We start from the raw sequence: 22,935 nt of genomic DNA on the forward strand, positions 1-22,935 counted from the left end.
ATTTGAGCTATTGGAACCCCCTCCCTATGTAAACATTTTTTCCAGGTCCTAGCATAGATCCTGGTTGTAACCTCCTTCCTACTTTTAAGAAGTGTAGTTATCAAGTTCTGAGAAAAGCCTCTATCCCTCAGTAACGTCCTTTCAAACTCCACGCTGTCAGATGGAGGCCCGCCACCTGTGGATGGTAGACTGGGCCCTGGGAGAGGAGATCCAGAACCTTCAGCAGCCCCCATGGATCGGACACAGACATGGTCCTGAGACATGAGAACCATGCTCTCCTGAGCCAAAAGGGGGTAATCACTATTACTCTTGCTTTGTCCTTCCTGATTTTCCTCACCACTCGAGGTAAAAGAAACAAGGGGGAAAGGCGTAAGCCAGACTGAAGTTCCACTTTATCAGGAAGGCATCTACTGGCAGCGGGCCATCTGTGGGGTCCAGAGAACAGAATTGTCTCACTTTCCTGTTCCTCTTGGTAGCGAAGAGGTCTATGTCTGGCTGACCTCAGTTTGCACAAGCTGGTCGAACATGGTATTCTTTAGTGACCATTCCCCCTGCCTTAGCAGGTTGCAGCTTAAAAAGTCTGCTATGGCATGTTTTTTTCTTTTTATGTGCAGCGCTGTCAAAGATAGAAAATGCTGCTCTGCTGACTGGAACAGGTGTTGTGTTGCTTCTATTAGAGGTCTGGAACAAGTCCCGCCCTGGTGGTTGATATAGGCCACTGCCACCTGATTGTCAGAAAGGACTCGCACCTGATGCCCCTCAGAAATACAAGGAGTCTCTTAACTGCCAGTTATGCTGTTAATTCCTACAGGTTAGAAGAATTCTCTATTTCATGGTGCTCCCATAGACCCTGGACCATGACCTCACCCCTATGAGCCCCCAACCAGAAGGGCTGGCATCCGTGGTGACTACACGGGTTATGCTATTCTCCCAATGAACCCCTCTGGATAGGTTACCCCGGTCTAACCACCATATAAGGGATTTTACAGAAGCCCGGGATAAAGTTAGCTGACCCTGCAAAAAAAAACCAAGGCTTCTATTATTCAATAAGACTTCCCTTTGTAGAGTCCTTGTATGAAACTCTGCCCACTAGACCGCAGGGATGCAAGATGATAGGGAACAAACAGGGACATAGCCCTTCTGAGGGACATGGTAGGGTTGTTAGAAGCCTTCGGAACCTGTTGACAAAGACGACAACTCGTCGGGTGGCAGACGACACTCCTGTCATTCAGAGTCCAAAATTAGGCCCAAAAACTGCTGCACTCTCAAATGCTGTAACCGTTATTTCTCAATATTCAGTAGCCACCCCAAGCGTTCAAAAACAGACATTGCCTTCTCTAACTGAACTAGACAATGGTGCGCTGATCTACCTATAATAAGGAAGTCAGATTCACGTAGGTCGGCCATAACCTTAGCTATAACTTTAGTAAACACACAAGGAGCAACTGCAAGGCCAAAGGGAAGGGCCCCTTACCTGGAAGTGACAGACTCAACCCCCATGGACACTGCCTCTGTAAGGAAACGCTGATGAGGTACATGATAGTAAGCATCATTTATATCTAATACTACCAAAAAAAACAGTTTTCAAACATCAATTTTATTGCTGAACCAATTGACTGCATCTTAAAGGGGCCGTATTATCAGAAAATTGAGGGCTTTAAGATTAGTGATGGTTCTGCAGGAACCGTCCGGCTTCCGAACCAAAAATAGGAGGGGTAGAATCCTCCACCTTTCTCTGCCTCTGGAACCTCTATCAGGACCTCGTTATGACATAGCTCACGGACCTCCAACTCCAGGGCAGCCTGCTCTGAGGAAGATCGGAAGGGAGTAATCCTGAACTTATCCCGTGGAATACAAGAAAATTCTAACTGGAGTCCTGATGAAATCAGACTCCGAATCCAATTACTATTGGAGATTTGTGACCAGGCTGGGTAGAAGGCCGCTAGCCTACCGCCCACGGGCACCGCTAGTCATTGCGATGGCTTCTTATGCTCCCGTGAAGAGCCTCAAAACATAAACCCCATACCTTTTCTCTTCCTTTCATTTCATTTACCTTGTTCCCTGGTAACCCTCCTGCGACTGTACCTTCTCCTGCTGAAAGGACATCGGTAGGAAGGGGTCGGTAAGCTGGGGAACTTCTTATCATCCCTTGCTTTCTCTAAAAGCACATCTAGAACTGGACCAAAGAGGTACTCTCCCTCACATAAGATGAAGCAGAGTCTGGACCTGGCCTGGATATCCCCTGGCCAGCATTTTAACAACAATGCCCTCTGAGCTGCATTGGACAGTCCTGCTGCCCTAGCCACCATCCTTACAGAGTCTGCTGAAGCCCCCTGAATTATTGGTAAGGCATTCAAGATAGACTCCCGCGGGGCTCCTTCTTTCAACTGAGACTCCAGTTGATCTAGCCAGACCATCATGGATCTGGCTGTACAAGTGGATGCCACCGCCGGCCTCAGGGAGCCAGCTGACATTTCCCACGCCCATTTAAAGAAAGTGTCTGCTTTTTTGTCTAGAGGGTCCATCAAGGAACCCAGATCCTCAAAAGGTAGGGAAGATTTTTTTGAAGCCTTAGCCACTGCCGCATCGAGCTTTGGGGCCTTATCCCATCTATTCACATTGGGATCCTCAAAGGGATACCTTTGTTTAAATGCCGGAGGCAAGGAGCCCCTTTTTTCCGGCTTCTTCCATTCCTGGTTGACCAGGCTCTGAATTTTACTATTCAGCAGAAAAGACCTGTGCTTTCTTGGATCCAGTCCACCAAACATTAAGTGTTGCACTGAACGCTCCGGCCTGTAATCTGCCACCCCCATCGTGGACCTGACCGCTTTTATTAAATTGTCCATGTGGTCTAAGGGAAAGCAGAAAACAGCCAGAGTCCTCAGAAGGGATGAAGATTCCTCGGGGCCTTTGTCTTCTAAGGTCAGCAGAGGAATCTGAATCTGTAAAATTTCCGTTACATCCATCATGGTAATGGCTCAGAAGCCTAGATGCAGGTTTCAGGACCTTTTTAAAAGTGTCTCCCCCCCCAGATATCCAGGTCAGCAGGTTTCTGGCCAGGAGCGTTCCCCCCTTGACCCGACACTCCCTCTAACACTACGCTGGCCATCATACCCCGGCATTATCCTGGAGCAAAAGCCGTCTGGCACTCTGCTTCCAGGACTGCCCCCTAAGCCCCGCCCAGTCACTACCACAATATCCAATGAGGCTACAGCACTGCACCAGAGGACAGTCCAGGGACGTCACCAGCCGAGCCTCTGGTCAGTCCCCGTCAGACTCAGAAGACGCCGCAGCACGCCGGAGAGTGTAGGCCAGGAGCAGTCAGATCCATCAGGGGGATACTTACCTTCAGCACTGGCCCTCCAGAGTTGGTAATTCCCCAGACACTAATAAAACTTAGCTTTTATTCAATACAAAGAAGTAAAAAATGGATTGATACATACAAAATAACAAAAAAAGACCAAGGACCAGTGATGAATTGTGCCCTTAACCTAACACAGAATGGGGAAGAAAAAATAGACGTAGACACACAATATTTAAAAATTGACTGTACTGATAGTCTCCATGTAGTCAATGGAGACTTGACAGGGGTGGCGAATAATACAAAGAGATAGGGATACCAATACTATGCATAGCTCTCAGCCATCTATTCCTGCGATAACGTGGTGTCCCATGTATATCATTGGGGACTATGTCCACGTAAAAAATGACACAGGCAAACACCATGCACAGAAGTCTAGCCTTTATAGACCCCTATTATTGTGCAAATGTAGCTACAAAGCGCACAAAACGCCCCCACCCGTTACTGAAACCAATGTATGTTCTAGTACTAGTCAATAAACCAGCAGCACGTCACTGATGCCTCAAAGAAAGATGTAAATACATAATGCACTTAACACACACATAAGACGGAACCATATATCCTCACAGTATACTAATGAGCGTTCCAGATGTGGCCTGTGTATTCCTTATACCTTATTGTATGTAAGCGGCATCCTCTCTGGGTGCTCCCTTAGTTGCAATATACAAGCAAGATGCACAACCAGGTACCGCCTACTGCTACAGGCAAAGTACACCACACGTACAGCCCACTGTTGTGGGTAGATCTCACCAGAATCTGACGGTATGCTCTGTCATGGCGGAGATATTCAGCGTGGTGGAGTAATGGTGAGGCCGTGACGTAAAGCAGCGTCTCCCGACGCGTTTCATCCTACCAAAATCATCAGGGGAGTAGCAGGGTATGATTAAGCCGCCTTACCAAGTAAGGCTGCTGTATATTCTCTTTTGGACTACTACCCAGCTAGTTTATAATTCCCCAGACACCACTCCACCTGCCCCACTCACTGCCGTGGAATCCTCCCCGGACCCACCGTGGTGCTTCCAGGCACCCCGCAGAGGCAGGGGACCCCCGCTACCGAAACCAACCGGCTGGGCCTGGGATCCTGGTAAATCCTTTTCCAAGTACCTGTAGGAACACTGTCCTCTTCAGGAACAGGAAACCAACTGAAGTGTGGGAGAGGTGCCGCCCTTTTGTATCTGTAGGTTTCCTGTTCCTGAAGGGCAGATCCCCTCTCTCGTTGGTGCTGTCATGGTTGACCGAATAAATCCCTATTAGCAAGCACCCACAGATGCTTGCTTATTTCATTTGGTAAAGTGGGACATAAATGCTGCCAAATACTTATGACTGCAACCTGTCTTCTGGTACAATGAAAAATCAGGCTTATTAAAAAAAAAACACCAATATTCCTTCGTATTTAAAAACAAGCTTTAAAGGAAATCTGTCACCCCCAAAATCGCAGGTGAGGTAAGCCCACCGGCATCAGGGGCTTATCTACAGCATTCTGGAATGCTGTAGATAAGCCCCCGACGTATCCTAAAAGATGAGAAAAAGACGTTAGATTATACTCACCCAGGGGCGTTCCCACTGTTGGTCCGGCACCTCCCATCTTCATCAGATGACTTCCTCTTCTGGTCTTCACGCTGTGGCTCCAGCACAGGCATACTTTGTCTGCCCTCTTGAGGGCAGAGCAAAGTACAGCAGTGCGCAGGTGCTGGGCCTCTCTGACCTTTCCCGGCGCCTGCATACTGCAGTACTTTGCTTTGCCCTCAACAGGGCAGACAAAGGACGCCTGCGCTAGAGCCACAGCGTGAAGACCAGAAGAGGACGTCATCTGATGAAGATGGGAGGCGCCGGAACCGGACCAACAGCGGGACCGCCCCATGTAAAGTAGAGCCAACACCAGTACGTCCTCATAGACCACATTCTAGAATTCTTTATATATGTCCCCAATGCGCCCTCTGTAAAACAAATAGCTTTTATTATGTTCACCTACAGAGAATTGTGGCTCTGGTTTTGATCTGGGGCCTCCTCTCCTCTTGCTTCGTGTGGATGACTCGTGCTATGTCACCCACACAGTGTCCCCGGCATCATGCTCCAGCACACTTCTCTGACCTACCAAGGGCAGAGCAAAGTATTGTAATGGGTATGCGCAGGGAAAGACATAAAGCGCCCAAGTACTATAGAGAAGTGGCCTGTGCAGGAACGCAATGCAGAGGACGCTGTGTGGATAATGTAGGACACGTCTTCCACCCAAAGCAAGAAGAGAAGGTGCCAGATAAAAGACCAGCGACTCCCCTTAAAGGTACCTTCACACTCAGCGACGCTGCAGCGATACCGACAACGATGTCGATCGCTGCAGCGTCGCTGTTTGGTCGCTGGAGAGCTGTCACACAGACAGCTCTCCAGCGACCAACGATCCCGAGGTCCCCGGGTAACCAGGGTAAACATCGGGTTACTAAGCGCAGGGCCGCACTTAGTAACCCGATGTTTACCCTGGTTACCAGCGTAAAAGTAAAAAAAACAAACACTACATACTTACCTACCGCTGTCTGTCCCCGGCGCTCAGCTTCTCTGCACTCCTCCTGTACTGGCTGTGAGCACAGCGGCCGGAAAGCAGAGCGGTGACGTCACCGCTCTGCTTTCTGGCTGACCAACGCTCACAGCCAGTACAGGAGGAGTGCAGAGAAGCTGAGCGCCGGGGACAGACAGCAGTAGGTAAGTATGTAGTGTTTGTTTTTTTTACTTTTACGCTGGTAACTAGGGTAAACATCGGGTTACTAAGTGCGGCCCTGCGCTTAGTAACCCGATGTTTACCCTGGTTACCAGTGAAGACATCGCTGGATCGGTGTCACACACGCCGATCCAGCGATGTCTGCAGGGAGTCCAGCGACGAAATAAAGTTCTGGACTTTCCTCAGTGACCAACGATCTCCCAGCAGGGGCCTGATCGTTGGTCGCTGTCACACAGAACGATTTCCTTAACGATATCGTTGCTACGTCACAAAAAGCAACGATATCGTTAACGATATCGTTATGTGTGAAGGTACCTTAAGACTTGACTTCCCCATTGGAGAGTATAAAAAAGCTTTATGGAGAGCGCTCTGGGGACATATAGACATCTTTCTAGTATGCTGTAACAGAGGGTGTACAGGTGCTGGCCCTACTTTATACGGGAAAGACCTGGTGACACGTTTCCTTTAACACCACTGGAAGATCCAGTTATCATATTAAGATAGAATTTTGTCTTACAAAAGTGCACAGCTTGTAGAAAGGCATTTTGTACACCCGACTTGATGAGCAGTGAGCTGGTGTGCTAAATTCATTAATAAACACACGCTTCTTAATAAACTTGGTGCATTACAGGTGTTGTGTGGACTGGGGGACATTTCTGATCTAACTTTGCGCCACTTAAAGGCCAGTTGACAAACTTAACATTATCTCCCCTTCCCAGTTAAGATTCAACCATTTTTTTTTTTTAAAGTTTGTGGAGATGGTTGGGACTGGCATAAAAGTGCCAAAATTGATGCCAAACTAATTGTTGCACAGAAATTTTGTGACATTTTCAAACAGCTTTACATCCTAGTTTTGGTGAAAACAGTTTTATCCTTTAGTATTCTTAGAGCTGAAATACATACTACATGGAATTCTGAATGTGAAGAGTAAGCAGAACTGAGCATAACCATTACACATATTAACCCAGTGAATTTTCTTTTAGCCTTATATTTTATTATTTGTAAGGCCGACAACAAGAATTAGTTATGTTTTTAAATGGCTAGAAAGGTTGCACCTTGAAGTTCAAAGATACGGTATATATCCACACTTTTAAATGAGGGCACATTCGCAGAGTGGAAGATGTTACATTTTATTAACTTAATTCCAGCTATCCGCTCTCTGCTTTCACACAGAGTCGGGAGAGCACAGATTACACATAATTTACAGAGGTCGACAAAACAAAAATATATTGTAAGAAGCCTATGGAAAATATGAACTTATCTTACTATCAAAAATACATTCTAAAAGGGCCCCAAAATTTTCACTGCTTCGCTCTTATATCCTAATATGAAGATATTAAAAAGGAAGACCGGTTATACCACCCTATAATGTTCTATAAAACTAGCTCTGCAATCTAGACTGGCCCCATTAAAGAAATCATTTCATTTGCCAGAATTCTGGCGTAAATATGCTTGAAGAGTAGCAAAACTTTTGCACAACTTAAAAGGCACTCAAAAATTTTGACTTTTGGTGTGTTAACACATTGGTGATAATTTACGTCACAGGGTGGCAAAAATTAAAACAGAAATTGATGGTGGCGCATAAAAGTTGAAAGATACACCAAATTTATTAAATAGGCACACACCTCCTAATAAATTTGGCATATCTTACTTCAGTGCTCCCCCTCCATTATGACTGACATGCAAAATGAAAGTCTTAAAGAATTGGGCCTAAAGTATCTACTATAGCAGAATAAATGACAAGTCTGGAGACAAATGTCTCTTCATAAGTGGAGAAAGTGTATAAAATATAAAATGCCTTTTGATTTCCAGCACTTTCACCACTAACAGTGATAAAACAAACTTTATTGCAGCTATTAATTTGCATTGTTACCAGGATAACAGTGACTTATTCTAGAGGTTTAGCCCATCATTTAGACGAAGGTGCATTCTGATTGGCGCACTAAAGGCTATGGTAACCAGCGTTTGGTCAAGAATTCGGTGTTAAGAAACAGTAAACTAAATACAAGAATTGAAATCAATGCCCAATTATTATCCAAGCTCCCAAAAAACATTGAATTATTTAGTGCCGGTTGAGTTCAATGCCTCCAAGATCCATGGAATAATCTCATGAGAAAAAGCCAAGATGCTCAAATTCAAGGATTAATGGTAAAGCTACAAGTCATTGTTTTATGTGATGCAGTCCATGACATGAATCTGTAGGGTATCCATGTCAGGCACAATCAGTTGACACTTAGGACACATGTGTACAGTAAGGCTGGGCTGCTCCATGTTCTCTGCACCTAGGAAAAGCAAAAAAACAATACATTCCATTATATGGATAATGAGAAGAAAATATCTAGACTAAAATATTGCTGACGACTACCAAATATTTGTCGTATTGTTGAACAAGGACACCATATTTCTAAAACCGTACAGTTAGAGCATCTGCTGCAAGCATTTTATTGTTGACAAAGCATATTAAACCACAATTGGACATCTAAGGCTTTATTCACTTTGCATGTAGGGGTAATATGTGGCATACTCTCCTGTATACCAGAGAGTGGACAGGTGGCAAATGTTTTTAGTGGAAAAACCCTGTAAGGCAATAATGTAATACAGGGGTGCACACATGCGGCCCGCGATGCCATGCTGTGTAGCCCCCAACCATATGGACAGAAAAATAACTGACAGATTAACAAAAAATTATCAGCCATACACAGAAGAGTAGTGGTAGCAGCTGGGGAGCAGGGACTGGCAAGTACTAACTTATCTGTGCAGACTACTGTTCGGGTTTGCCCATCTCTAAAGTTTGGGGTCTATACTGAACACTTAGCCTAAGTTCACACTGGGTGTTTTTGCTGTTTTTATGCCAATTTTCACTTGCTTTTAACTGTACAAAAAACCAATGTGTGTGCATGAGATTTCTGAAATCTCATAGGCTGGTAATCAGTACTTTGTGCTTTGCACGGTTTTTTGGACATGGATCATGTCACTTCTTTCAGCGTTTTTCCACCCATTGACTTGAATGGGTGGTGAAAAAAACACAGGTACCATGTTTTGCAGCTTTTTTTTGTGTGCCAAAACCTCATTCTTTGGAATAGGACTTTTTTTTTTTTTCAGTACTGAACTTTATCAGCATGTAAAAGACAAAACCGCTGCAAACGACACACAAAAAAACACAAGATAAACCAAGGAAAACATTTTTTTCTGCAACTCCATTCTTGCAAAGAGATCAGGTTTTGTTGCAGAAGAAAAACGCTGAAAAAAAAAACAAAAAACCACCTAGTGTGAACTTACCCTTAATGTGCGAGCACGGACTTCACCAGGAAGTCAGTGCTAGGCTGCCGTCACACATTCAGTATTTGGTCAGTATTTTACATCAGTATTTGTAAGCCAAAACCAGGAGTGGGTGATAAATGCAGAAGTGGTGCATATGTTTCTATTATACTTTTCCTCTAATTGTTCCACTCCTGGTTTTGGCTTACAAATACTGATGTAAAATACTGACCAAATACTGATAGTGTGACAGCAGCCTTAGGGTTCGGCACATCGAACATCGGGTGTTTCTTGTGATGTCATAGGCAGCTGAGCACGCAGCTCTAATCAGAGGTAAAAAGTCTACCTCTGGTCACTGGCATCAGCTGATGGGACTGCTGCGCCCATCAGCCCACGCCTGTTGCCGCTAATAACAGTGAGAGCATACGGTGGCTGATGGGACTATTCATCAGCTGGCGCCTGTCCTTTAAAATAATCATTAAAAAAAAAAATGGTGCGGGTTCCCTTGTATTTTTGATAACCAGCTAGGCAAAACTGACAGCTGTGGGAAGCAACCCTCAGATGTCAAGCTTTAGCAAGGTTGACAAGTGAGGTTCATATTTGTGGGGTTGATGTCACCTTTGAATTGTCCGGTGACATCAAGCCCACAGCTAAATAGCCACAGCTGTTTATTTAAAAATAACAAACATTGTTATACTCACCTAATGCCCATTCCATTGAAGCCCTCATCTCCATTAAGAAAAAAACAATAGCCCTCACCTGTCAGTCATTCTGTCCCACGTCAGGGGATGAACAGTTTTCAAACTTGACGGTGCCAAGATGTGACCATCCAGGTTGAAAACCACTGAAAAAAAAACACCATAAGAGGAAAAACCTCCACTATTCTAGACAAAAAACACCAGTACACAGGCAGAGATGCTTACCTGTCCAAGGCCTCCAAACAATTGCACTAGCTGAGGTGCAGCGGACCCAAGTTAAGATGGCAGATACACAGGTGCAATAATACCGATAAGGCAGCCACCCTACAATCAGGAATTGGCCACTTGGTGCACCTGTGCAAACAAATAGTCTATATGTGGTGTGTTCACACAGAAATGCAAAGTATATGGCTCAAAGCCTATCAATGACGCCATATAGCGGGCAAACCATAATGCATCCTGTGTGAACAGAGGCCACAGTATACAAAGCCATCTAGGGCCCAGCCGCACCCTGGAAAAATATACAGTGCACCAAAAACATAATGTATGCAAGGTATTGGTCGATATTAGATTGCATTATATGGTGGTGTTTTGTCTAGAATTGTGGAGGTTTTTCCTCTTATGGTGTTTATTTATATTAGGACTGCCACTATGTAAGGACCCTTGACGCGGGTTGGCAGCTTAAATATTGTGGCCATAATATCACCAAGTGGCCAATTCCTGATTGTAGGGTGGCTGCCTTATCGGTATTATTGCAATTATTGCACCTGTGTATCTGCCATCTTAACTTGGGTCCGCTGCACCTTGGCTAGTGCAATTGTTTGGAGGCCTTGGACAGGTAAGCATCTCTGCCTGTGTACTGGTGTTTTTTTTGTTTTTGTTTTTTTTAAACCACTGAGGAATGAGCTGCTGCGAGCGCAGCATCAGTGACCAGCGATGACGTCATCACCAGTCACTGAGGCTGCGGGGAACTCTGAGATTACCTCTAGTACAGTGAGAAAAAGTCTCACGGTGCAGAGGGGAGTTCATCGCAGTTCACCAGGAGAAATTTTTAATTTTTCCCTGTGAGCTCTGCTCTGCACCGCGAGATTTTCTCACTGTGTTAGCAGTGATCTTACTGAGATCACCCCAGGTCAGGAGCCCGGCTGAAAACACAGCCTCTTAAACCGGCAGTAACCTAGATGATGTCACCGCTAGTCACTGATGCTGAGCTCACAGCAACTCATTCGTCAGTGGGTCTCATCCTGGACGGTCACATCTTGGCACTGTCCAGGTTGAAAACTGTTTATCCCCAGGCATGGATTATGGCGTTGGACAGGTGAGGAATATGGTTGTGGTTTTTTGTTATTACAGGAGATGAGGGCTTCAATAGCATGGATGTTAGGGGAGTATAACGATGTTTGTTATTTTTAAATAAAATAGGACAAGTGCGATTTGTTTTTTTATTTCAAATAAACTCTTTCTAGCTGTGAGTTTATTTACAATAGAACTATGGGATTCTTAATGTATAGGCATAAGATGCCTCTCCTTTACTAAGACTTGATGTCACCGGACAGTACAAAAGTGACATCAACCCCACAAATATGAACCCCACTTTCAACCGCCACAGGGCAAGTGGGAAGAGGCGGGCAAAGCACTAGAATTGGTGCATCTAACTGATGTGCCTTCTCTGGGCAGCCATTTTATTTTGTGGCTGGGGGGCCAATATCCATGGCCACTTACCAGCCCCCAGTTGCCTGCTTTAGCTTGGTTGGTTGTCAAAAATGGTGGAGACTCCATGCAGTTTTTTAAAATGTAAAATTTAAAAAAGCATTGAAGGTATCACTTTATTCTTAATAATGAATCATGCTAAAGCTGACAGCTGAGGGATGCACCCCGCAGCTGACAGTTTTGCCTGGCTGGTTATCAAAAAATACAGCGGATCCAACACATTTTTTTTTATTATTTATTTAGGAGCACAGACGCCAGCTGAAGAATACTCCCATGAGCCGCCACCTGCTCTTGCTTTTATTTGTGGCAGCAGGCGTAGGCTTATGGGAGCATTAGTCCTATCAGCTGACGCTAGTGACGGGAGGTCAAATCATAGCTTAAATTATTCAATCATAGCTGCAGGTTCACACTGTCATTTGACAGCAAAGGAACCGTGGTTGTCTGACCGGCAGTAATGATTTTACTGCCAATCGGAGGCAGTGTTTGCCGCACTGTCATTCACATGACAGTGTGGCAAACACTGGATGTTCGGGCCCCACATTAAAGTAAGAATGGGGTACGGATACTGTTCTCGTGCCCAAATTTTTAAATTGTTCGGCTGGATCAAAAACGTCAAGGAGTCCGCCCATCTCTAGTGCAGACATCTCTGGATGCCTCATATCATGAGAATGGAGTCTTGTCAACCGTTTGGCACGTCAGAAAGGAGTATGTGAAATAAATATGTCGCCTTTAGTGTCTGTACTCTGTCCACTATAGTTTATGGGAGTTCTGAATTATTAGGGAGTAAGCAAAAAAATAGGGATTTTTATGTACTCACCGTAAAATCCTTTTCTCCGAGCAACTCATTGGGGGACACAGACCATGGGTGTATACTGCTTGCCACTAGGAGGCGGACACCAAGTTAACAAGACTTCCGGATGAAGCTCCCACTCCCCCGAGGTGAGATCCTGACGGCTGAGGAGGTCCGCCGTCCAGTTTTCCACTCCTGGAATGTGCACCGCTGAGATCACCGAGTGGTTGTTCTCTGCCCATCGAAGGATGTGTTACCTCGGACATCGCCACCCTGCTGCAGGTACCCCCTTGATGACTGATGTATGCCACAGCAGTGGCGTCTCATTGAATACGGATGGGGTGACCCGCTAGACGATGGAACTGTTGCAGGGCCATCCGAATAGCACGGATCTCCAGAATGTTGATCAGTATCTTCGATTCCTGAATTGACAAGTGATCCTGAGCAGTGTGGTGGCGGAAGACTGCTCCCCAGCCTGAAAGACTCGCATCAGTAGCCACCGTCAGCCATTGAATGGCTAGGAAAGACTTCCCCCGACTGAGGGAAGAGTTCAACGTCCACCCCCTGAGAGCCTGTCTGACCTGCAGGGACAAGTGGCATCTGCGGTCGAGAGAGAATGGGTTTCTGTCTAAAACGGCCAGAAGGGCATGTTGTAGGGGACGAAGGTGCAGTTGGGCAAAAGGGACCGCTTCCATTGCGGCCACCATCTTTCCTAGTACCCTCATTGCAAACCGGATGGAATAAGGGAAAGACTGATGAAGTGCTCGGGCTGCTTGTTGAAGGGCCAAGACCTTGTCTGGAGGGAGAATTACCAACCCCTGAGACGAGTCTAGGGACATTCCTAGAAAGGAAATCTGTTGGGCTGGGACAGAAGAGGATTTGTTAAGTTTATCAGCCAGCCCAAGAGAGAAGGGGTATCGCAAGTAATGCGAACGGACTCCGCGCAGTCGTGGAAAGACGGACCCTTGATCATCAGATCGTCCAGATACGGCAGAACGATCACGCCCCGAGAGTGCACGATGGACATGACAGCCACCATGACCTTTGTGAACACTCTGGGGGTTGTAGCGAGGCCGAAGGGAAGGGCCGTGAATTGAAAATGCTGGTCGCGAATGGCAAAGCGCAGGAATCTCTGGCGAGGGGGAAAAATTGGAATATGTAAGTAAGCGTCTCAGATGTCGATTGAGGCCAAGAATTCTCCCTCTTCCAGGGAAGTGATAACTGAGCGCAGAGATTCCATGTGGAAATGATGGACCTTGACAAACTTGTTTATAAGTTTGAGATCTAGTATGGGCCTCACCGTTCCGTCCTTCTTTGGGACGATGAAAAGGTTCAATGGAAACCCTGCAACCTTTTGCTTTCTGGGACGGGGACAGTGACGCAATGCGTCTATGGCCCGGGAGAAAGTGTTTGCCCTTGCCTCTGAAGAGGGAGGACGGGAGGGAAAGAAACGTGAAGGGGGGGGCGCATAGCAAAGTCGATCTTGTATCTGGACGACACCAGATTTCTGACTCACTCAGACGACGGAAAGCCAGACCTGACGAAAGAAGTAGGCGGCTGCCTACCCTGCCGGTGTCAACCAGATAACGCTGGTAGTCAGCATGAGGAAAATCTTTGAGACCCAGGACCTTTAGGTCTCGACTGCTTGGGTTGGGACATCCAATGCTGGTTAGGTCTGTGAGAGATCTACAAGTCTGGAGTGGAGCGAAAGGAATGAAAATGGATCTGTTGCTGTCTCCGAAAGCGGCGCCTAAGTCTCTGTTGGGAAAGGAATTTACTCTTCCCTCCCGTAGCATCGGAAATAAGCTGATCTAGCTTTTCTCCAAATTTAGCGACCACTTTGATAAGGAGGGGAGGTGAGAGACTTTTTTGGTGCAGAGTCCACCTTCCACTCTCTGAGCCATAATGTCCTTCTGACAGTGATGGCATTGGCTGCTGACTGAGCAGCACAACCGGCCGCATCCAAGGATGCATATACCAGGTAATCGCCTGTCCGGGAAATTTGGTTGGCAAGGTGCGCCGCCTCTGGAGGAAGGTTACTGCTCCGAAGTGAAGTAGCTAAGATCTCTGCCCAGAAAACCATTGCCTTAGCTATCCATGCTGCGGCAAAGGATGGATAGAGATCTGAACCTGAGGCTTCAAAGACAGAGCGAGCCAAACTTTCTATCTGACAGTCCGTGGGATTTTTGATGGATGAGCCATCCAGCACGGACAGGAGAGTTTTGAATGCTAGGCGGGGATTCAGCCCAATCTTATTTTCAGATAAGCTGAAAAAGGATACTTTGCTTCAAGAGGTCTTTGTCCTGTGAAGCGTTTATCCAGGCATTCTCTGCGCCTATTAACTATGGCTCTAAATTCAGGATGAATAGCAAATGCCTTATGAGAGCGTTTAGTCCTCTTAAAGGACACAGTTTGATTCAGAGCGGATCCAGAATCTTCCTCAACCTTTAAAGCCTGATTGACTGCCTTAATCAGCAAATCCACTGTTTTCTGAAAATCTGGCAAATCCGGATCTAAGGAACCATCAGATTCACAGTCAGATTCACGTTCGCTACTAACCTCTGGAGAGGGAAAGCGAGAAACAGAGCTCTGAGGCGAAAAGGCATGTGTCTGCTCAAGAGATGCGCTACGGCTCAGTTTTCTAGGTGCTTGAAAGCTCCTAGAGTGCTTTCGGCCCCTGCCAACTGACTGCTCCCGGCTTGGGGAGGATCCTCTACATCAGTCCTGCAAATGCTCCGGTCCCCCGAAGGATCAATCGCTTTGGGCAGCAAAGCCATGGATTGAGACAGTGACGAAGCCCACTCAGGGGGACTAGGAACACTGGGTTCGGTGGCGGCGGAGGGCTCCTGAGCGCAGTTGGGATCACAGGCATTGTAGAGCAGCAAACTCTGAGCCTTAGGAAACACAGACTGGCAAGAGGAGCATGAAGTAAAAAATATAGCCAAAGACTTTTTAGCCTTAGGCTGGGACATGATGTACCCTTCAATGTGGCCCTATAATAATAGGGGCTGCTGAGAAGGGATACTGCTGAGAAAAGGGGTTACAGCAGGGAGGAGGAGGTATAATATAGCGCTCCCTTACACCCAGGTCTGTGTCCTCGCTCCTCCTGCATTTCTCCAACTGCATGGCCCCTGCGCTGAGAACACTTGCTGCTGGGACCTTTCCGTCCTTCCTGATGGCAGTTTGTGTGTCCTGAGGCGGTCTGGGGTAAAAAAAAATATGGCTCCCGAGATTTCAGAGGCGCTTCTCGTGCTGTGCGAGAAGCGCCAGGACCGGTAGGCAGAGCCTCCACATTGCATCATCGCATGGGCTGAGATAAAGGTTGCAGCCTAGTACAGGGCCGAAGCCGGAGACTAAATTTGCGGCGTCGGCGCTGATGCAGAAACAGGGCCGAATATGCGCCCCCCCACAGTCAAAATGGGTCCCCCTTAACCAGAGCCATCCCAGACCGCCTGAAAGGAGCCCTCCGGCCCCAGCACTTACCCGGAGAAGCTGCCTGGTGGCATGTAAGGCAGCTTGCTGCAGGTAAGGGGGAAAACCCTCAATTCACCATCCCTTTAGAAGGGTGGTGGAGAGAGAACGTCCGCCTTCTAGTACCATCCGCTTTAACAGTGGTGGTGCAGTGGGGGCTGCTTGGACGCCAAAAAAGGGGCCACTGTACATCCAAGGGGTTAAATTCCCTAGAATGGGACAGGGCTAAATGTCCAGCATTAGGCCTGGCTGCGGAAGAGGATACGCAGAGGCGACACTCCATTTGCTCGTCCGTTAAGTGTGTGGGGAGAAGGGACCAGTCACCCAAAAAATTCAACCTAGGCTTGGCATCCCACATTGCAGGAGAAAATATGTAGAAGCGACACTCTCAGTGCTCACCTGTTGATGGTTCGGGGAGATCGGAACTTTGAAAGGATCAGTCGCCCCTTCATTCCACTTGGAAAAAGTGTAAAAGAAAAAATATCTTTCGGTGTGAAGACCAGACCAGTGTGCCTCCTACGGACACTAAGCAAGAACTGGTTCTCTGGAAGCCAGCACGAGGGTGTATACTGCAGAGGAGGAGCTAACTTTTTTTGTGTTAGCTTAGTGTCAGCCTCCTAGTGGCAAGCAACATACACCCATGGTTTGTGTCCCCCAATGAGGCAAAGGAGAAAAACGCAGATCTATTGTAGAGAGCCATGCATGACCTCATCCTCTTTAGGACCCATTCAGAGTTTTTAAACGAGGATACAAAAGTGGATTTTACTGCAAGTCCACACAAAAAAAATATGCTTCAAATACTCTTTGAATAAGCTTGTTATTACTTATACTGAAAATAATGTGAAAAAAAACAGCAATGTCTGCACCAAAGGAGCTTTTCCAACTAAAATCTATCAGAAGATTATTCAAATAGAATATTTGATGCAGTTTTTGTGGATTTAGGAGCTGAAGACTTTCTAAACCCTCATCAAAAAAAACTCAGAACATACCTTCAAAAATCAGCACTCTAATGCTATGGTCACATGTGTTTTTGGTGCATTTTAGGCAAAATTTTAAGCTGCATTTTACAGTACCAGCAAAAGCTATGAGATTTCAGAAATCTCATGCACACACATTGTTTTTATTTCCTGACTGAATTGGAAAACGGCTACGTTTTTGCAGCATGTCACTGCTTTCAGCATTTTTTTACCCTTAAAAAGCAATGAGCTTTTTTTTTTAGTCCATGCCCTCATCATCTCTCGCCTTGACTACTGCAACCTCCTGCTCTGTGGCCTCCCCTCTAACACTCTCGCACCCCTCCAATCTATTCTAAACGCTGCTGCCCGACTAATCCACCTTTCCCCCCGCTATTCCACGGCCTCTCCCCTCTGTCAATCCCTTCACTGGCTCCCCATTGCCCAGAGACTCCACTACAAAACCCTAACCATGACGTACAAAGCCATCCACAACCTGTCTCCTCCATACATCTGTGACCTCGTCTCCCGGTACTTACCTACACGCAACCTCCGATCCTCACAAGATCTCCTACTCTACTCCCCTCTTATCTCCTCTTCCCACAATCGTATACAAGATTTCTCTCGCGTATCACCCCTACTCTGGAACCCTCTACCACAACACATCAGACTCTCGCCTACCATCGAAACCTTCAAAAAGAACCTGAAGACCCACCTCTTCCGGCAAGCCTACAATCTGCAGTAACCACCGAACGACCAAACCGCTGCACGACCAGCTCTATCCTCACCTACTGTATCCTCACCCATCCCTTGTAGATTGTGAGCCCTCGCGGGCAGGGTCCTCACTGCTCCTGTACCAGTTATGACTTGTATTGTTTAAGATTATTGTACTTGTTTTTATTATGTATACCCCTCCTCACATGTAAGGCGCCATGGAATAAATGGCGCTATAACAATAAATAATAATAATAAATAATAATAATAATAATGAGCAAATGCAAAAACGCAGGAAAAATGCAAGTATAAGTTTTGCTGTGTTTTTGGTGCAAAAACCTAAGGAAGTTTAATCATGTTTTTTTGGGAGGCAAAAGACTTTATCATCATGTAGAAGAGACAATAAATACGTAGCAAAACCTGCTTTTTTCAAGCAGCTTCCTTTACTGCCAAGAGATCACGTTTTGCCTACAGAAAAAAAAACACAGCAAAAACGCAATGTGTGAACATGGCCTAAGGCTACGGTCCCATGATTAACTTTTTCGTGACTTTTTGATGTTGCAGATTTTCAAAAACATACAAGTAATCCATTTTACTTAATGGGTGCAGAAATGCTGAAAAAAATCTGCAACATCAAAAACTCACCAAAAAGCTCAGCGCGGGAACATAGACTGATGGTAAGAGACATTTATGGTATATACTTTCGTTAAGCCACAAAAGTCACAGTAAGTAATTTAATTTTTAGTGTCACCCCCTGGATTGGTTCATTAGGACCATGTGGCCCTTGGATCAAAAACATTGTGAACCGCTAAAGTAAAATGACTATGCAGTTGTAACACAAGACATTTCAGCTATAGTTTTAGCGAAGCTCTTTTCAGATAAAATATATAAATATTTATTTCAGTTTTGTAACTGAAAGTAATGGCTACAATAACTAACAGTAAAATTTACCTCTGGACGCAAGAGTAGGACTTTCACTACCATCTGCTGATCTCAAGGAGCCATGCCGTCTCTGAAGCTGTTCTATGGACTGCCTAAAGAAAGAGGCATTCATTAATCATAACTTAATTCGATCTTCTTTTTTGAATTCTCTGAAAGTAAACGTCATTTTAAAATTGTCATTTTAGAATCAACCTCTGACCATATGTTCTAAAAGGTTGGAACAAATGTTTTCTTTTTCAAACATTAAATGACAAAATTCTGGCTTCCTGTAGTAGCCCCCATACATGAAATAGCTGAGCAATTGTTTCACCAGCAAGTGGCATCTATCTTTCCTGATGAGTGCCCCACACACAGGAATTCTCGGCTTGGTACTCTGGAGTTTTCTATGAGAGCAGCTGTCAGACTCCTCTGGTATTGTCTTACCTCCGGGAGAACAAAATGGACCAGCTATCAGAAATCATGTAAAAAAAGAAAATATCACGGCACTTGTATATGAATCAATAATATTGTTTTTATTGTAATCCAGTTTGTTAAATTAATGCTTCAGTCATCAAGACCTTAATCAGGAGGGCATTGAAAAAGGCATCAGAAAAAAAAAATCTTTTCTATTTTTGCCATGATGATGTATGGGCTAAGCATTAGACATCCATGATTATTAGGAGGTAATTAATTTGATCATGAGACATTATGGTTGAGAATTCCATTTTCTGTGCAATTACAAAATTCACTCAATATAATGTGGGCATTTTTTTGTAGCTTGTAATTTCCGTTTGTTTTTTTGTTTTTTTTAGATATAGCTTATATCCTTTGTGGATAATTGTATCAAAATGTATAAGCCTACTTGTAAAATTACCTCTTTAAGTGGGTCCCTACTTCAGCTAAGGCTGCATTCACACTTTTTGGTGGCAAGATGAAGTTTTTTTCATTATGGTTTTCACCATATTACATGTAATATGTTTCTGCCTCAAAATTCACACAAGTGAAAAAAAAACAATAGGAAAAACCGTAATTTAACCCCTTCATGACCCAGCCTATTTTGACCTTAATGACCTGGCCGTTTTTTGCAATTCTGACCAGTGTCCCTTTATGAGGTAATAACTCAGGAACGCTTCAACGGATCCTAGCGGTTCTGAGATTGTTTTTTCGTGACATATTGGGCTTCATGTTAGTGGTAAATTTAGGTCAATAAATTCTGCGTTTATTTGTGATAAAAACGGAAATTTGGCGAAAATTTTGAAAATTTCGCAATTTTCACATTTTGAATTTTTATTCTGTTAAACCAGAGAGTTATGTGACACAAAATAGTTAATAAATAACATTTCCCACATGTCTACTTTACACCAGCACAATTTTGGAAACAAAATTTTTTTTTGCTAGGAAGTTATAAGAGTTAAAATTTGACCAGCGATTTCTCATTTTTACAACGAAATTTACAAAGCCATTTTTTTTAGGGACCACCTCACATTTGAAGTCAGTTTGAGGGGTCTATATGGCTGAAAATACCCAAAAGTGACACCATTCTAAAAAATGCACCCCTCAAGGTGCTCAAAACCACATTCAAGAAGTTTTTTAACCCTTCAGGTGCTTCACAGCAGCAGAAGCAACATGGAAGGAAAAAATGAACATTTAACTTTTTAGTCACAAAAATTATCTTTTAGCAACAATTTTTTTATTTTCCCAATGGTACAAGGAGAAACTGAACCACGAAAGTTGTTGTCCAATTTGTCCTGAGTACGCTGATACCTCATATGTGGGGGTAAACCACTGTTTGGGCGCACGGCAGGGCTTGGAAGGGAAGGAGCGCCATTTGACTTTTTGAATGAAAAATTGGCTCCACTCTTTAGCGGACACCATGTCACGTTTGGAGAGCCCCCGTGTGCCTAAAAATTGGAGCTCCCCCACACGTGACCCCATTTTGGAAACTAGACGCCCCAAGGAACTTATCTAGATGCATAGTGAGAACTTTGAACCCCCGGGGGCTTCACAAATTGATCTGTAAAAATGAAAAAGTACTTTTTTTTCACAAAAAAATTCTTTTAGCCTCAATTTTTTTCATTTTCACATGGGCAACAGGATAAAATGGATCCTAAAATTTGTTGGGCAATTTCTCATGAGTACACCGATACCTCACATGTGGGGGTAAACCACTGTTTGGGCACATGGTAAGGTTCGGAAGGGAAGGAGCGCCATTTGACTTTTTGAATGAAAAATTATCTCCATCGTTAGCGGACACCATGTCGTGTTTGGAGAGCCCCCGTGTGCCTAAACATTGGAGCTCCCCCACAAGTGACCCCATTTTGGAAACTAGACGCCCCAAGGAACTTATCTAGATGCATATTGAGCACTTTAAACCCTCAGGTGCTTCACAAATTGATCTGTAAAAATGAAAAAGTACTTTTTTTTTCACAAAAAAATTCTTTTCGCCTCAGTTTTTCATTTTCACATGGGCAATAGGATAAAATGAATCCTAAAATTTGTTGGGCAATTTCTCCCGAGTACGCCGATACCTCATATGTGGGGGTAAACCACTGTTTGGGCACACGGCAGGGCTCGGAAGGGAAGGCGCGCCATTTGACTTTTTGAATGGAAAATTAGCTCCAATTGTTGGCGGACACCATGTCGCGTTTAGAGAGCCCCTGTGTGCCTATGCATTGGAGCTCCCCCACAAGTGACCCCATTTTGGAAACTAGACCCCCCAAGGAACTTATCTAGATGCATATTGAGCACTTTAAACCCCCAGGTGCTTCACAGAAGTTTATAATGCAGAGCCATGAAAATAAAAAATAATTTTTCTTTCCTCAAAAATGATTTTTAGCCTGGAATTTCCTATTTTGCCAAGGGTAATAGGAGAAATTGGACCGCAAATGTTGTTGTCCAGTTTGTCCTGAGTACGCTGATACCCCATATGTGGGGGTAAACCACTGTTTGGGCGCACGGCAGGGCTCGGAAGGGAAGGCACGCCAATTGGCTTTTTAAATGGAAAATTAGCTCCAATCATTAGCGGACACCATGTCACGTTTGGAGAGCCCCTGTGTGCCTAAACATTGGCGATCCCCCACATATGACCCCATTTTGGAAACTAGACCCCCAAAGGAACTAATCTAGATGTGTGGTGAGGACTTTGAACTTCCAAGTGCTTCACAGAAGTTTATAACGCAGAGCCGTGAAAATAAAATAAAAATTTTATTTTCTCTAAAATGATTTTTTAGCCTGCAATTTATTATTTTCCCAAGGGTAACAGGAGAAATTTGACCCCAAAAGTTGTTGTACAGTTTCTCCTGAGTACGCTGATACCCCATATGTGGGGGTAAACCACAGTTTGGGCACATGTCGGGGCTCGGAAGTCAAGTAGTAACATTTTGAAATGCAGACTTTGATGGAATGCTCTGCGGGCGTTACGTTGCGTTTGCAGAGCCCCTGATGTGGCTAAACAGTAGAAACCCCCCACAAGTGACCCCATTTTAGAAACTAGACCCCGAAAGGAACTTATCTAGATGTGAGGTGAGCACTTTGAACCCCCAAGTGCTTCACAGAAGTTTATAACACAGAGCAGTGAAAATAATAAATACGTTTTCTTTCCTCAAAAATAATTTTTTAGCCCAGAATTTTTTATTTTCCCAAGGGTTACAGGAGAAATTGGACCCCAAAAGTTGTTGTCCAGTTTCTCCTGAGTACGCTGATACCCCATATGTGGGGGTAAACCACTGTTTGGGCACACGTCGGGGCTCAGAAGGGAAGTAGTGACTTTTGAAATGCAGACTTTGATGGAATGGTCTGCGGGCGTTACGTTGCGTTTGCAGAGCCCCTGGTGTGCCTAAACAGTAGAAACCCCCCACAAGTGACCCCATTTTGGAAACTAGACCCCCCAAGGAACTTATCTAGATATGTGGTGAGCACTTTGAACCCCCAAGTGCTTCACAGACGTTTACAACGCAGAGCCGTGAAAATAAAAAATCATTTTTCTTTCCTCAAAAATGATGTTTTAGCAAGCAATTTTTTATTTTCTCAAGGGTAACAGGAGAAATTGGACCCCAGTAATTGTTGCCCAGTTTGTCCTGAGTACGCTGATACCCCATATGTGGGGGTAAACCACTGTTTGGGCACATGTCGGGGCTCGGAAGTCAAGTAGTGACGTTTTGAAATGCAGACTTTGATGGAATGGTCTGCGGGCGTCACGTTGCGTTTGCAGAGCCCCTGGTGTGCCTAAACAGTAGAAACCCCCCACAAGTGACCCCATTTTGGAAACTAGACCCCCCAAGGAACTTATCTAGATATGTGGTGAGCACTTTGAACCCCCAAGTGCTTCACAGACGTTTACAACGCAGAGC

The 22,935-nt window shown here is 45.0% G+C and overlaps 1 protein-coding gene across 1 annotated transcript in view; it reads right to left on the reverse strand.

Moving 5' to 3' along the window:
- Nucleotides 1–7,180: 7,180 nt before the first annotated feature.
- OPTN (optineurin) overlaps nt 7,181–22,935 on the reverse strand; it is a 106,065-nt gene continuing 90,310 nt past the window's right edge. Inside the window, 2 exon segments of the mRNA XM_069765201.1 lie at nt 7,181–8,353; nt 18,617–18,699. Coding sequence (XP_069621302.1) covers nt 8,241–8,353; nt 18,617–18,699 — 196 coding nt within the window. The 3' untranslated portion in view covers nt 7,181–8,240.

The sequence above is a fragment of the Ranitomeya imitator genome, chromosome 4, assembly GCF_032444005.1.
Source record: "Ranitomeya imitator isolate aRanImi1 chromosome 4, aRanImi1.pri, whole genome shotgun sequence".
NCBI classification, from domain to species: Eukaryota; Metazoa; Chordata; class Amphibia; order Anura; family Dendrobatidae; genus Ranitomeya; species Ranitomeya imitator.